This window comes from Coregonus clupeaformis, chromosome 29 (assembly GCF_020615455.1).
Source record: "Coregonus clupeaformis isolate EN_2021a chromosome 29, ASM2061545v1, whole genome shotgun sequence".
Taxonomy (NCBI): Eukaryota; Metazoa; Chordata; class Actinopteri; order Salmoniformes; family Salmonidae; genus Coregonus; species Coregonus clupeaformis.
This window is the reverse complement of record NC_059220.1, coordinates 24,112,887-24,128,939: the sequence shown is the minus strand read 5'-3', so window position 1 is coordinate 24,128,939 and position 16,053 is coordinate 24,112,887. Positions and strand designations below refer to the sequence as shown.

Below are 16,053 nucleotides of genomic sequence, written 5' to 3'. Positions count from 1 at the left end.
CCTGTGTCTGATTCTCCCTCTCTCCTGTGTCTGATTCACTCTCTCTCCTGTGTCTGATTCTCCCTCTCTCCTGTGTCTGATTCTCCCTCTCTCCTGTATCTGATTCTCCCTCTCTCCTGCGTTAGGAACCAACTTTAACTGCTGGATGAGAGTGTGCTCCCTCCCTCCCTGTGTCAGATAGGAGGCCCTAGCTGGGCTGCATGCTCCGAGGCCCTGTGCTTGTGCGTCATGCTACTACAGGACTCCTCACTCCTGACTCCCACACAGCTGAGCTGCGTCATTGTTAACCTCCTCTCTCTTCACGCCGTCTGTGGGAGGCAGGGCAGGAAGTTTAAGGAGCAAAAATAAAACTAAATGGAGACCAAATAAAAATTGTCCTTCAGGACTTCTTGGATGTGAGTCTCAAATGTCAGCTGAGAGGCTGAGATGACCTGTTCGTTTATTGCAATGGCTATACTGCTAATTACCACAACATTAATCACAACACCCCAGTACATAACAACCGGACTGCAGAGAAACACTACTTATTTGCCGTCTTGCCCTGAGTGGTCCAAGAGATGATGGGAGACTGTTGCAATAACTATGAAATTGAAAGATGAAAAGTCCCATGAAATTAGGATAATATTGTTCAGGAACAGCCCTGTGTATAACCTCTTATGAGTCCTGCAAGAGGTTTTGCCAAATCAAACATTCCTGTTCGTAACACACATCAAAGACTTAAAGGGATACTTTGCGATTTTGGCAATGAGGCCCTTTATCTACTTCCCCAGAGTCAGATTAACTTGTGGATACCATTTTTATGTCTCTGTGGGCAGTTTGAAGAAAGTTGCTAACTAGCGCTAGCGCAATTGCTAACTAGCATTAGCGCAATGATTGGAAGTCTATGGGTATCTGCTAGCATGCTAGTAGATACCATAGACTTCCAGTCATTGCGCTAACGCTAGTTAGCATTGGCTCACGAAACGACATCTAACTTCCTTCATACTTGACACAGACACATAAACATGGTATCCATGAGTTCATCTGACTTTGGGGAAGTAGATAAAGGGCCTCATTGCCTAAATCCAAAAGTATCCCTTTAATAGCATAGCTGCATGGTCCAAATAGACAGGACTTTTTCTTTGCCTGAGTGGTTGTATTGGTGGAGGTTACACTGCACTTGATTACATTGTCTGTCTGTCTCCTTTCCTGTTGAACTGTCAAGCTGCTACAGTACAGTACAGTGTGAGCTGGCCAGTTATTACCGGACAGAGGAGACAGTTTTAGAAACTAGAGATGATAAGAACATCTTCAATCACTTGTTGATAGTGGAGTAAAAACAAAAAGGCAGTTGATATCCAACAGACACACACCAGCCCCAAAAGATCACTGTGATAGTGTGTCTCATTACAGTGTAGAAAATACACAGGACAGAAAGCATAATATTCTTTGTCTTTCACGTAAGCTTTTTCAGGGAAATGGAAAGGGACAGGGAAGGGGGAAAACACACACATAAATTAAGTTGGCCTGAATCTGTGGGTTGACAGGCCCTGGATGAGTTGCAGGTCAGTGAGTGAAGGGGTTAGGGGAGCTAAGGAAAAACCAGCCACCATCCCACCCCCACCTCAGGAGCCAATCCACTGGAGCACAGCAGCTCCCCTCCTCGGGTGCCCTGGCCCAAAACACAGTGGCCACTGGAACTGTGTCATGTTGTTGGTCTCCTGCTGAATGGTAAGCCTGGCTCTAAACTTGAGACCACACAGGGCAGTGGTCAGTCACTAGCAAAGACACACAACAGACGGACAAACAAAGAATTGACCTTTGAGTAATAATTCCCTTATTAACAGGGTATTTTTTCACATTGGATTCCAGCTCCACAAATCCATGACCATAACATTAACTACAAGGTTTTCAATGAGCCGGTGTAACGCCGTATCCATCGCCACTGTCTGAAAGGGAGAGCACCGCTGTTTTGTATACATTAGGTGAACATAGCCCCAATGACAGCAACCCAACCGTGGGTCTGACAGTGTCCATCTGGAGCTCCAGGGTGGTCATAGCTCCATGATCAGAGAGCATTCCCCAAATCCCACCAAACCAACGCCCACTGAACACACGCCTCATCAGTATACGCAGCATATTCAGGATACATTTGAGTATACAGGTGAAATATAAACATTGTAAGATAATTTAAAAACTAGATATAAAGCCACAAATCGACTCATAAAAGAGCAGTACTTCTTGGGCTTGGGTTAATGGAAGAGTAAAAGTGTATTAATGGTGGTATAGCAGCTGTGTTACTGCGTGTTTTAGGAACATAAACATCCAGTTAGGGAGAAACATAAAACCCTAGGTTCTGCTAATGGGTTGTGATGTATTCATTTGATGAAGGGTGGGATTACTGTCTGGAAGAACACAGCCCTGAAAACCAAAACCTGTCAAATGAAATCCGCTTTACAAAATAGCTATGTAGGTAAGGGCCTATTTAAATGTGTTAAATGCTATTTTAGATAGAGCTCATTTCCCCATATATGCGAGCACACACACACACTACTAGGGCCCTGGATTACACTGATGGCTGCTGAGGCTATCTTCTGACTAAAACTACATATACTGTAGTGACAAAGGACACACACACATCCACACAAACACGTCTTCAAATAAGGATGATCGGTGTAATTGTGGTCCTTGCTACAATAAATGCTGTACACCCTGTGTAAACCACAGTAAATTACAGCCAGATGGGAGATTAAAGCCTGGTGAGTGGACTGTTGCCCCGAGCGCCACCGCTCCCTAGTCCCCACCCCCGTAGGAGGAAGGAGAAATCCATATTTCCTGATTGTGATTGCACCTCTCCCCTGGGCCGGGGAATTACAACTAAAGAGGAGTAAAGGTGGGTTCTTTGTCACTATAACAACGTAACAACGACAACAAACTTGACAGCCAGCAGCTCCTTGCCATTGTCTCTTCAAACAGTCTGGCATGCTCATTCACCTCGTCTGGATCACATAAGACCAGCACTGAAATAGAGCTTCCCTGAGCATGAGGAGGAAGTTAAAGGTGGAATTGATCTCTGTGTGTGTGTGCGTGTGTGTACGTGTACGTGTGTAGGTGTGCATGTTTGTTTTTGTGTTTGTGATCATAGAGAGAGATTGTGACCAGTTGTCTGCTGTGTAACCTAAAGTGTCAGGTGTTTACTTTGAGGCCTGGCTGGATTGGCTACCACAGGGCCAGTGTATAAATAGATACATCTCTTCAGTATAGGCCAGGCCGGGGTAATTGGCTGTATGTGACACAGATGGTCGGACTCAAGTATTGTTTTGCTCTGAGTGTTGATGTAAAGGAAACACCTGTACAGAATCATCTCCTCACACACACAAACACAGCACCGGGCGTTGGAGGCTTTCCTCTGTGCACCAGCTCAGGGACGCTCAGGAAATGAATCAATTGTGAAATGTTATGATAAAGACCTTCACACATATCAGAGGATAGCACTATCTCAGAGAGTCAAAGGAGGGAAATTATATTCCAACACAAACCCTCTTCTTGGAACGGAGACAGAGGAACAGTCTTCTACCCGTTCATTCATCATAGAGGCTTTCAATGCATAGATAATCCACTATAGAGGAGAATGAGACAGCCACCACTGTTGTGAAATTCTTACTTACTCATCTACATCCACTCATCCTCGTAGTGAAACTGTTATAAGGAAAGCAACATCATTGAGACCATTCCCATGGTTTTGGTAGCAGGTGTTGGAAGCTGTCTTACTGTCAGGGCAGTGGGCCGATTGGAGTGGAGTCATTGGCCCTTAGTGTGAATGCAGCTAGTGCAGACAGGATGTCAACGCTGGTACACACACGGTGCTACATTCTTCATTTTACACACGACCATCACTACCCTCACACCTCTGTGCCCAGGGCAGGAAGTGCTAAAAATACATAGAACAGGAAAGACAGAGCAGAAAATAAATGGAATGTGAGCAACACAATTGGTGAATGGCAAACATGGAGCATTTGTCTCTTATGAAAGATGGTGTTGGTGACTGGATGATCGTCAGACAGTGAGACAACCAGGACACCATTGTTCTAAAGGGAAACCCAGGTGCTTCCTATCCTGACTGTATGGAGATAACCCATTGTGATGTCACGAGAGGCTGTGTCCTGGAGGGACGTTACATCCCCCTGAGGTGGCTGCAAACCCAGACAGCTATGGCTCCATCTGCTGGTATGGTCGGGAACTCCACCCCTCTATGGCCAATCTTCCCACGCAGCTGAAACAAATGAGGAGCTGATGAGCTGAAGGTTGGGGAAGGGAAGAGACACACTGAGGGGGTGTGTGGGGGGTGAAGAGACACAGTCTCCAACCTGGGCTCTCTGGAGGACAAGAGTGCTGCACGTCCACTTCCATGAGGAATATAAGGATTTGGAGATACTTACCTTTGGGAAATACTCACCTTTGGATATATGCACCTGTGGAAATACGTGAGAGACATTTGGAAGGACTTTTTGCTGGGTTGGCCACTAGCTGCAACGTGGACTACAGTAAGGCTGGGGAAAAGTTATCTGAGCGAGTGAGAATTATGATTTTGGATGTGGAAGAGACATCCCTGAACTGTTAACCCTTAAAGAGCCACAAGAGAACAGAATTTTGTTATATTTTCGTTAATTTCCCAAGACCTATAATAAAATCCTTGTTTTGTTTGAACCTTGTCTCCTTGCACTACTTGAGCAATCCCGCTGAAAGCTGTGTAGCCTCTCGTGACGTCACAGATGGTGGAGAATACAGGCACGCTCAAGCGTTAATAGTGCATGTCAGAGGAGGATACCGAAGGTTTGATCACCCAGTTTTCCAAGTTGGCCGTAGGCTCCCCGCCGACTGAAATGGAGGACATATTGAAAGCCCTTGTTGCTGGCCAGCAAGCCCAGATGCAAGCAAACGTGGCTCTCTTGGAGGAGCAAAAGAAAGCCAACCTTCTGAAGGCAGAGGAATTGCAGTTGCAGAGACAGATGGTTGTCCAAAATACCCGCCCAATAAAGGCAAGTGACTTTATATCTAAGATGGGAGCTACCGATGACATTGAGGCATACCTGCATGCATTTGAGGCCACGGCCACTAGGGGAAGCCTGGCCCAAGCAACAGTGGGTTGGTCTGTTAGCCCCCTTCCTAACCGGGGAATCGCTGAATGCTGTCCGGGACCTGGGCCCTGACCAGGTTACTGACTATGATGCCCTGAAGTCTGAGATCCTCAGCAGATATGGACTCACAAAGTTTGGTATGGCCCAGCGCTTTCACAGCTGGACCTTCCAACCAGACCAACCTCCTCGGGCGCAGATGCATGAACTTGTCCGACCGCAAGGAAATGGCTGGATCCGCAGAGGAATACAGCAGCGGCGGTGGTGGAGGCCGTTGTGGTGGATCGTTACCTACGCGCCCTGCCTTATGAGGCAAAACGGTTCATCAGTCAACAGGCCTTGACCACGGCTGATCTGACCGTGGAAGCTGTGGAAAAGTACCAGGCCACAGCGGAGATGCTGAATGCTTCCCGAAAAGACCCCAGGAGTGCGGCCCCACCACAAATGGGAAGAACCCGTCCAAAGGACCCCAAGGTCTCGAACCCAGCCACGTCAGGACTTTATCCCGGCTCCAGGGGGAGCCAGAAACCAGGCGGGTCCAAGAAGAGTACACCAGGAGGGGGAAACTCGACAGTGTTACCAGTGTGGGGGAGATGGGACATATCTCCTGGCAGTGTGGGAAACCAGCCGATGAACCTATGCCCACTGCGGAGTCCTCCAGCTCAGCACCCACACACCGTTTTGCCTCGCTCTTGGGAGTCGTAGATGGCGGCCCAGATCGACCCCCCCACCTGCCCGGTAACTGTGAATCACCATGATGTGGAGGCCTTACTGGATTCTGGTAGCCGGGCCACCCTGGTGCGTAAGGATTTGGTGGGCCCAACGTGTCTGACCCCGGGAAAGTCCTCCCAGTTTCCTGTGTCCATGGGGACACCAGAGAATACCCCATTACTGAACTTACAATGACCAGCACACGGGGAACCATACACACGACGGCGGGGGTGGTTGATTCCCTCCCCGTCCCTGTCCTAATTGGACGAGACTGCCCAGCCTTTTACCCACTCTGGAGAGAGTCTCAGGAGAGGATAACCCGAGTACCTCGGAAACGGAGAGGCAAGACTCATCCTGGGAAGGCTCCGGTGCAATCCTCCGAGTTACTCACTCCCGCCCGGGCTCTGATAGGGATGGCAGGTGCCCAGACCGACACAGAGACGGAGCTACAGAATCTGGACAAAGAACTGTCTGGTCTGAAGGGGACCGCTGAGAGGTATCGTTTGTTAAAGCAACAGTTAGACATGAAGACAGAAGAGTTAGATATCCTCCAGGCTAAACTCCAACAGAGCTCCTTCCCTAAGCAACAGGAGGAGCTGGAGAGGCTGCGCAGGACCATCGAGGAGTGTGAGGAGACCCTGCGCAGTAGTAAGGAGGTCCAGAAGAAGGCAGAGGAGAAGTACAAGGTGTTGGAGAACAAGATGAAGAATGCGGAGGCAGAGAGAGAGAAGGAACTGAAAGCTGCTCAACAGAAGCTAAACTCTGCTAAAACCAAGGCTGATGCGTTCAGTAAGAAACTCAAGGAGAGACAACAGGAGGCTGAGTCCCTGGTCCTAGAGTTGGAGGAGTTGAAGAGAGAGCAGTCTGGCAAGCACCACGGCAATGCGGACGCCCTCTCCCGGCGTGATGCCTTCTTCGCTGCCTTTACCCCGACGAGGACGTCGGTCCCGAGGAGGGGGATGTGTGATGTCACGAGAGGCTGTGTCCTGGAGGGACGTTACATCCCCCTGAGGTGGCTGCAAACCCAGACAGCTATGGCTCCATCTGCTGGTATGGTCGGGAACTCCACCCCTCTATGGCCAATCTTCCCACGCAGCTGAAACAAATGAGGAGCTGATGAGCTGAAGGTTGGGGAAGGGAAGAGACACACTGAGGGGGTGTGTGGGGGGTGAAGAGACACAGTCTCCAACCTGGGCTCTCTGGAGGACAAGAGTGCTGCACGTCCACTTCCATGAGGAATATAAGGATTTGGAGATACTTACCTTTGGGAAATACTCACCTTTGGATATATGCACCTGTGGAAATACGTGAGAGACATTTGGAAGGACTTTTTGCTGGGTTGGCCACTAGCTGCAACGTGGACTACAGTAAGGCTGGGGAAAAGTTATCTGAGCGAGTGAGAATTATGATTTTGGATGTGGAAGAGACATCCCTGAACTGTTAACCCTTAAAGAGCCACAAGAGAACAGAATTTTGTTATATTTTCGTTAATTTCCCAAGACCTATAATAAAATCCTTGTTTTGTTTGAACCTTGTCTCCTTGCACTACTTGAGCAATCCCGCTGAAAGCTGTGTAGCCTCTCGTGACGTCACACCATCTACGACCGTGACTGTCTCTAATGAACTGATCACTGACAAAAAATACACAGTCAGACATATGCATGTCTGCACACACAGAGATGCACAGACAGTCAGACACGCACAAACGCATGCATTCACACATACACTCTAAGATAAAAGGGTTCAAAAAGGGTTCTTTGGCTGTCCCCATAGGATAACCCTTTTTGGTTCCAGGTAGAACCCTTTTTGGTTCCAGGTAGAACCTTTTTTTCTAAGAGTGTACAGTCGTGGTCAAAGGTTTTGAGAATGACACAAGTATTGGTCTTCACAAAGTTTGCTGCTTCAGTGTTTTTAGATATTTGTCAGATGTTACTATGGTATACTGAAGTATAATTACAAGCATTCCATAAGTGTCAAAGTATTTTATTGACAATTACATTAAGTTTATGCAAAGAGTCAATATTTGCAGTGTTGACCCTTCTTTTTCAAGACCTCTGCAATCTGCCCTGGCATGCTGTCAATTAACTTCTGGGCCACATCCTGACTGATGGCAGCCCATTCTTGCATAATCAATGCTTGGAGTTTGTCAGAATTTGTGGTTTTTTGTTTGTCCACCCACCTCTTGAGGATTGAGCACAAGTTCTCAATGGGATTAAGGTCTGGGGAGTTTCATGGCCATGTACCCAAAATGTCGATATTTTGTTCCCCGATCCACTTAGTTATCATTTTTGCCTTATGGCAAGGTGCTCCATCATGCTGGAAAAGGCAATGTTCGTCACAAAACTGTTCTTGGATGGTTGGGAAAAGTTGCTCTCGGAGGATGTGTTGGTACCATTCTTTATTCATGGCTATGTTCTTAGTCAAAATTGTGAGTGAGCCCACTCCCTTGGCTGAGAAGCAACCCCACACAGGAATGGTCTCAGGATGCTTTACTGTTGGCATGACACAGGACTGATGGTAGCGCTCACCTTGTCTTCTCCGGACAAGCTTTTTTTCGGGATGCCCCAAACAATCAGAAAGGGGATTCATTAGAGAAAATGACTTTACCCCAGTCCTCAGCAGTCCAATCCCTGTACCTTTTGCAGAATATCAGTCTGTCCCTGATGTTTTTCTTGGAGAGAAGTGGCTTCCTCGCTGCCCTTCTTGATACCAGGCCATCCTCCAAAAGTCTTCGCCTCACTGTGCGTGCAGATGCACTCACACCTGCTTGCTGCCATTCCTGAGCAAGCTCTGCACTGGTGGTGCCCCGATCCCGCAGCTGAATCAACTTTAGGAGACGGTCCTGGCGCTTGCTGGACTTTCTTGGGCGCCCTGAAGCCTTCTTCACAACAATTGAACCTCTCTCCTTGAAGTTCTTGATGATCCGATAAATGGTTGATTTAGGTACAATCTTACTAGCAGCAATATCCTTGCCTGTGAAGCCCTTTTTGTGCAAAGCAATGATGACAGCACGTGTTTCCTTGTAAGTAACCATGGTTAACAGAGGAAGAACAATGATTTCAAGCACCACCCTCCTTTTAAAGCTTCCAGTCTGTTATTCTAACTCAATCAGCATGACAGAGTGATCTCCAGCCTTGTCCTCGTCAACACTCTCACCTGTGTTAACGAGAGAATCACTGACATGATGTCAGCTGGTCCTTTTGTGGCAGGGCTGAAATGTTGGGATTAAGTTCATTTTCATGGCAAAGAGGGACTTTGCAATTATTTGCAATTCATCTGATAACTCTTCATAACATTTTGGAGTAGATGCAAATTGCCATCATAAAAACTGAGGCAGCAGACTTTGTGAAAATTAATATTTGTGTCATTCTCAAAACTTTTGACCACGACTGTACACACACACACACGGCCCAGTCAGCCTGAACTCTCATCTTGGACAAGAGTCATAAAAACGTGTGTCAACAGTGGCAGCAATGACACTGACGAGAAAACATCATCATCAATTAAAGGTGCATATTTCAGAGAGGAGAAACACTCCAACCTGAAAGAGCTAGAGCAGGAGAGGGACATTTATAAATGGTCTCCCCAACCACATAGCCAATGTTTGCTTTTCCATTCTGGTTGGCCTGTCTGCAGAATGGTTTACTGTGGGCCCAGCAGGGTAGATGCCTACAGTGAGGGAAACAAGTATTTGATCCCCTGCTGATTTTGTATGTTTGCCCACTGACAAAGAAATGATCCGTCTATAATTTTAATGGTAGGTTTATTTGAACAGTGAGAGACAGAATAACAACAAAAAAATCCAGAAAAACGCATGTCAAAAATGTTATAAATTGATTTGCATTTTAATTAGGGAAATAAGTATTTGACCCCCTCTCAATCAGAAAGATTTCTGGCTCCCAGGTGTCTTTTATACAGGTAACGAGCTGAGATTAGGAGCACACTCTTAAAGGGAGTGCTCCTAATCTCAGCTTGTTACCTGTATAAAAGACACCTGTCCACAGAAGCAATCAATCAATCAGATTCCAAACTCTCCACCATGGCCAAGACCAAAGAGCTCTCCAAGGATGTCAGGGACAAGATTGTAGACCTACACAAGGCTGGAATGGGCTACAAGACCATCGCCAAGCAGCTTGGTGAGAAGGTGACAACAGTTGGTGCGATTATTCGCAAATGGAAGAAACACAAAATAACTGTCAATCTCCCTCGGCCTGGGGCTCCATGCAAGATCTCACCTCATGGAGTTGCAATGATGATGAGAACGGTGAGGAATCAGCCCAGAAATGCACGGGAGGATCTTGTCAATGATCTCAAGGTAGCTGGGACCATAGTCACCAAGAAAACAATGGTAACACACTACGCCGTGAAGGACTGAAATCCTGCAGCGTCCGCAAGGTCCCCCTGCAGTGCCCGTCTGATGTTTGCCAATGAACATCTGAATGATTCAGAGGAGAACTGGGTGAAAGTGTTGTGGTCAGAGGAGACCAAAATGGAGCTCTTTGGCATCAACTCATCTCACCGTGTTTGGAGGAGGAGGAATGCTGCCTATGACCCCAAGAACACCATCCCCACCGTCAAACATGGAGGTGGAAACATTATGCTTTGGGGGTGTTTTTCTGCTAAGGGGACAGGACAACTTCACCGTATCAAAGGGACGATGGACGGGGCCATGTACCGTCAAATCTTGGGTGAGAACCTCAGCCAGGGCATTGAAAATGGGTCGTGACAGCATGACAATGACCCAAAACACACGGCCAAGGCAACAAAGGAGTGACTCAAGAAGAAGCACATTAAGGTCCTGGAGTGGCCTAGCCAGTCTCCAGACCTTAATCCCATAGAAAATCTGTGGAGGGAGCTGAAGGTTCGAGTTGCCAAACGTCAGCCTCGAAACCTTAATGACTTGGAGAAGATCTGGGACAAAATCCCTCCTGAGATGTGTGCAAACCTGGTGGCCAACTACAAGAAACGTCTGACCTCTGTGATTGCCAACAAGGGTTTTGCCACCAAGTACTAAGTCATGTTTTGCAGAGGGGTCAAATACTTATTTCCCTCATTAAAATGCAAATCAATTTATAACATTTTTGACATGCATTTTTCTGGATTATTTTGTTGTTATTCTGTCTCTCATTGTTCAAATAAACCTACCATTAAAATGATAGACTGATCATTTCTTTGTCAGTGGGCAAACTTACAAAATCAGCAGGGGATCAAATACTTTTTTCCCTCACTGTACATCCCAGGCCTCCTCTTCACATAAGCAGAATGACTCTGAGCATTCAGTGTAACCTAGCTAACCCTCTTGAGGATGATCATACTGTGTCCAAAGCATCACTTTGTTTAAGTTTCAGTTCCTTGTTTAAGCTTGTTCAAAAAGGCCATTACCCAGAGCCCATCCAGACCTGGTATTCAAGTGACACCTCACGTGCAAAAATACAAATTATGATCTGATTGTGATCCTCAAAATTAACGCAGCGAGTTCCCCTGGAACGCTGCATATGATGAATTCATCATGAAGTGTGTGGGATTGGGAAAAAGGAGAAAACCCTGCATTGGATAAATCCTTTGGCTACTGTGTGAGACGTCCGGATATTATTTACTGTTGTATGTCAAAGCAGCATATCAAGACTCCTAAAAGGGAAAGTAAAATGTCTTATCTTGGAATAACTGTAGGAAGATGGTTTTACAATTTTACAGTAATCTGGAAACATAACCTGGACCAACACTACAGCACTGAGGATAAACACGCAGAATACCCCGGCAGCCCCTATAACAGCATTGAGTATATATTCAGTTTTAGCAGGGCAGCAGATAAAGAGCAGCATTCCATCCAGGCTCTCGCCCAGAAGAACACTGTTATAAAGTTGTAAAAAGACAATGTTGCAGCATATCAATGTGACATTTGAGAAGTGCGATATACAGTGAGCACCATAATTCATTGGACAGTGACCATTTTTTTGTTATTTTGGTTCTGTACTCTAGCACTTTGAGTTTGAAAGGATACAATGACACTGAGGGTGAAGTGCAGACTGTCAGATTTAATTTGAGGGTATTTTCATACATATCGGATGAACCGTTTAGAAATGACAGCACCTTTTGTACATGGTCCCCCCATTTTAAGGTACTACAAGTATTTGTTAAATTGGCTTCACAGATGTGTGTTGTTAGGCAGGTGTATTCATTTGTCTCGTTAGTGAATGCAGGAGAGCTGTTGATGAATAGTATTGATTCTAGACTTTGCTATTGCCTTTGGAGGTTGTTGTTGGGGTGTGACAACATGAGGAAGACAGCAGTGTCGATGCAAATTAAGCTGGCCGTCATAAGGCTCAGAAATGAAAATCAATCAATCAGGAAGATTGCAAAAACTCTGACCATGCCCATGTCAACAGTTTGGTTCATCATTAACAACAAAAAAACAACCGGTGAACTCAATTATGTCAAAAGACCCGGTAGACCGAGGAAGACCACTGTAGTGGGGACCGGAGAATACTCTCTATGGTGAAGAAAACCCCCCTGACAACAGCCCAACAGATCAAAAACACTCTCCTGGATGCAGGTGTAGATGTGTCAAAGTCTACCATACGTAGAAGACTACACCAGCAGGACTACAGAGGGTACACTACAAGATGCAAACCACTGATAAGCCTGAAGAACAGAAAGGCGAGATTACAGTTTGCTAAAAAGCACCTAAAAGAGCCACAAGAGTTCTGGAAAAAAGTATTGTGGACAGATGAGACAAAGATTAACATGTACCAGAGTGATGGAAAGAGGAGAGTGTGGAGAAAAAAAAGAAATGCCCATGATCCAAAGCATATCACCTCATCCGTGAAACATGGTGGAGGGGGTATTATGGCTTGGACCTGTATGGCTGCTAGTGGAACATGCTCACTTGTCTTCATCGATGATGTGACTGCAGACAGAAGTAGAACAATGAATTCTGAAGTCTACAGAAATATTTTATCTGCTCAGATAAAACCAAATGCTCCAAACTCATTGGACGGCACTTCATCATGCAACAAGACAATGACCCTAAACACACTGCTAGAGCAACGAAGGGGTTTTTGATGGCCAAAAAGTGGAAAATCCTTGACTGGCCGAGTCAATCACCGGATCTGAATCCAATTGAACATGCATTTTACATGCTGAAGAAGAGACTGAAGCTTCTATAATTTCTAAACGGTTCATCTGATATGTATGAAAATACCCTCAAATTAAAGCTGACAGTCTGCACTTCACCCTCATTGTCATTGTATCCTTTCAAACTCAAAGTGCTAGAGTACAGAACCAAAATAACAAACAAATTGTCACTGTCCAATGAATTATGGTGCTCACTGTATATTTTAAAGGCCTCCTTTACTGTATGTTGTAGCTCAGGGTTGTGTAGTTTACATTCCCCATCCGTCTACAAACTGCAGACACCAGCTTAACCTGATACGTGTCAAGAAGAGCGCTGGATTTTATCACCCCTCATGTTTTGACTAAGCAGGCCATGAGCTGATTATGTGGATTAGTATTAATGATGTGGCGGCCCCAGACCCTGCCTCTCCCCCCCCAGACTCCCACTCTCCTACTGACTGACTCCTGTTCCTGTAGCAGCCAGCCAGCCTCTCCCTCTGAGCTTTGACCCAGGGCTCTGATCTGCTTGGAAAACCCAGAGGAGTATGCAGCTCTAGTCGCCTCATCCTTAGAGCTCAGCTGAGCCTCAGTGAAGTGGAACTCAAGTCTCCTCATTCACACAACGCCTACGGGCACAGGGCATCCACTGCAGTGCCATTCAGACCAATAGGCAGAATCAGTCTATGAACAGTGAGACAATGGTTGTGAATGGGCCCTGGGAGGAGAGCTGCTCTGCATTAAACATGAGTGGCAGGGACTAGCTGCAGTGTAGACAGAGCCAGCGATTACTCACCTTAAGAGAAAGAGAGAGACTGAATTGGTTCTCTCTGGTACTGCACTCACAGCAGACACATTTGCCAATGTCCGGTCGGTGGCACATCTACTTACAAGTGTTAGTACAGGATGGCACAAGACTTTGAATGGGGCCTCCCTCTCATTTCCGAGCAAACGTATTGCCAGTACGTTTTAGGACTAAGGCTAGCAATGACAAGGCACTGAGAACACAGACCAGCTTTGTCCTAATAGGGACCTGGATTACACTAATGGCTGCTGAGGCTAGCAACTGACTAAAACTACATATAGTGACGGAGGACACACACGCATACACACACACACACACACACACACACACACGTTTTCAAGGTAGGAGAAAAGATGTGGAGAAAATTACAGCTTTTAGCAAGTGAGGTGAAAAGTGCAGAGATGTGAATTTCTTGTTACTGCACTTTCTTGCCAGTTTGACCAGATTGACGCTGCCAAGTCTCTAAGCGTCTAGCAGAATTACAAGGCTCTGATACTCTCCTGCCTTCCTGGAGACAATGGTTTTCTTTTCTAACTCTGAAATTCGCAGAATCAATTAGGGTTAGGGAAGGAGAGAGTGGTCAGAGGCAGGTCGAGTTTCACCTGAACAGTTCATAAAGAAATCAACGAATATATTGAAGATACCCATTAGTGCATATCATTCATAAAGTTCTTAAATTCCCCAAATGTAGCCTGGAAACCCTACGAAAACCTTTAACGGTCTGAGACAGAGGGATGCAGTTTGTCACGTTCCACCTCATAACGCAACTGTTTCAGTATGGCACGCGTTCAAAAAGGGATTATAGTATCATCAAGACACAATGAGAAAGCCACATAGCGCTCTGAAATGCTTTTTCTGAGTCAGTTAGAAAGACATCTTTGTGGTCTAATCTGATATGTCAATACCAGTGTAATACATTTATATTTATATTATTAATATTAGCATATTAATAATACGAATCACAATAATCATGTGTCATTATAATCATACAAATAATCATATTGATAATTTGTTATGACATTAGACGTATCTTCAAACATATAGGCCAATTATATGCCTTATTGGTATATCTCAATAAACTGGATATGAATTGTAGCTTGAATAAAAATGAAAATAAATATTTAATTTGCGCGGTGTTCTGTATAGCATATTGAAACATAACATACCTGAGCAGGTGAAAACTGAAGTTGGAGCGTCACTGCAATCTGGATGACAAACGCGGCAAAGGGTTTCATTTCGTGTTTCTTGTCAGATGGCCAGACGAGAAAGTTTTACAATGCAAGCGAAATCCACCAACGTGCAGATAATCGTAGTAGTGATTCTTCTTCTCCAGTCCAGAGAAGAAATTGCAGCTGAGAAACTTCTCCCTCGTTCCTTCTTCAATAACGGCGAGACAATGACTGCTCTCAAGTGTAATATGATGAAGTTGACCGAGCTACAGAAAAGGCTCTTAGAACGTAAGTTGATATGAATTTGTATAATTTTATATGCAAAAATTAAATTAAATAAACAACTTAAACAAATATTGTTGCCTTTTGAAATAGGTTACAAAAACATCAGAGTAATACTGCACATACAATCTCCCTTCTAAAGCAAACAATATTTTCACCAGAACGTGTCCAACAAATCAGCAAGTCGAAAAATAATCTATAAATATCTTTCCAAAAGTTGACATATGTTGCTTTCAAAAAGTGCACGAGGAGCCGCTGTCACACTTCGGTAACCTGGTGAATTAGAATGGTGGTATTTCGGTCTTGCTCTGTGCATTTCCTCGGTAAAGTGACATACTTGTCACTAATTGCCTCACTACCTCTCAACATGTTACCCATTTAAATCCCCTCCCCTCCAGTTTCCCTCCATCTCTCTCTAGCCGTGATACACTCCTCCTTCTCTCCTCGGGAAATACTTAATGGAACTCGTGGAGGTATATGCTGTGTTCTTATGGTGTAGAGTTTTTCATCCATATACCCAGCTTCTTGATAACTGTATGAATCCTTTGACATTTGTTGGACAGTTAAGGTTCTTCTCAACCATATATCACTGTTTAGGCCTGGAGACCAAAATGGTCCCCAATTGTCAAGCTGTTAGGATTTAGACATTACAAATGTGCCAACATACAGAATAATGAGTGTCACTGATGACATTGTCATTAGAAAGGATGATATACTATTTGGCAGTCACTGTCAAACTATATGATCCACTCCAATCCCCCCACTCCAACCCACACCATTTGTGCAGTGCCATCATATCTGATGCAAATAGTCTGATTTCGGGGAGACTGATTAGTACCACAACGCAAAAAAATAAATAATC

General features: G+C 45.3%; 1 protein-coding gene across 1 annotated transcript in view; it reads right to left on the bottom strand.

The window, feature by feature from the left end:
- pgfb (placental growth factor b) overlaps positions 1-15,498 on the bottom strand; it is a 43,823-nt gene extending 28,325 nt beyond the window's left edge. Inside the window, exon 1 of the mRNA XM_041854392.1 lies at positions 14,907-15,498. Coding sequence (XP_041710326.1) covers positions 14,907-14,975 — 69 coding nt within the window. The 5' untranslated portion in view covers positions 14,976-15,498. The remainder of the gene's footprint in view (positions 1-14,906) is intronic.
- Positions 15,499-16,053: the final 555 nt, after the last annotated feature.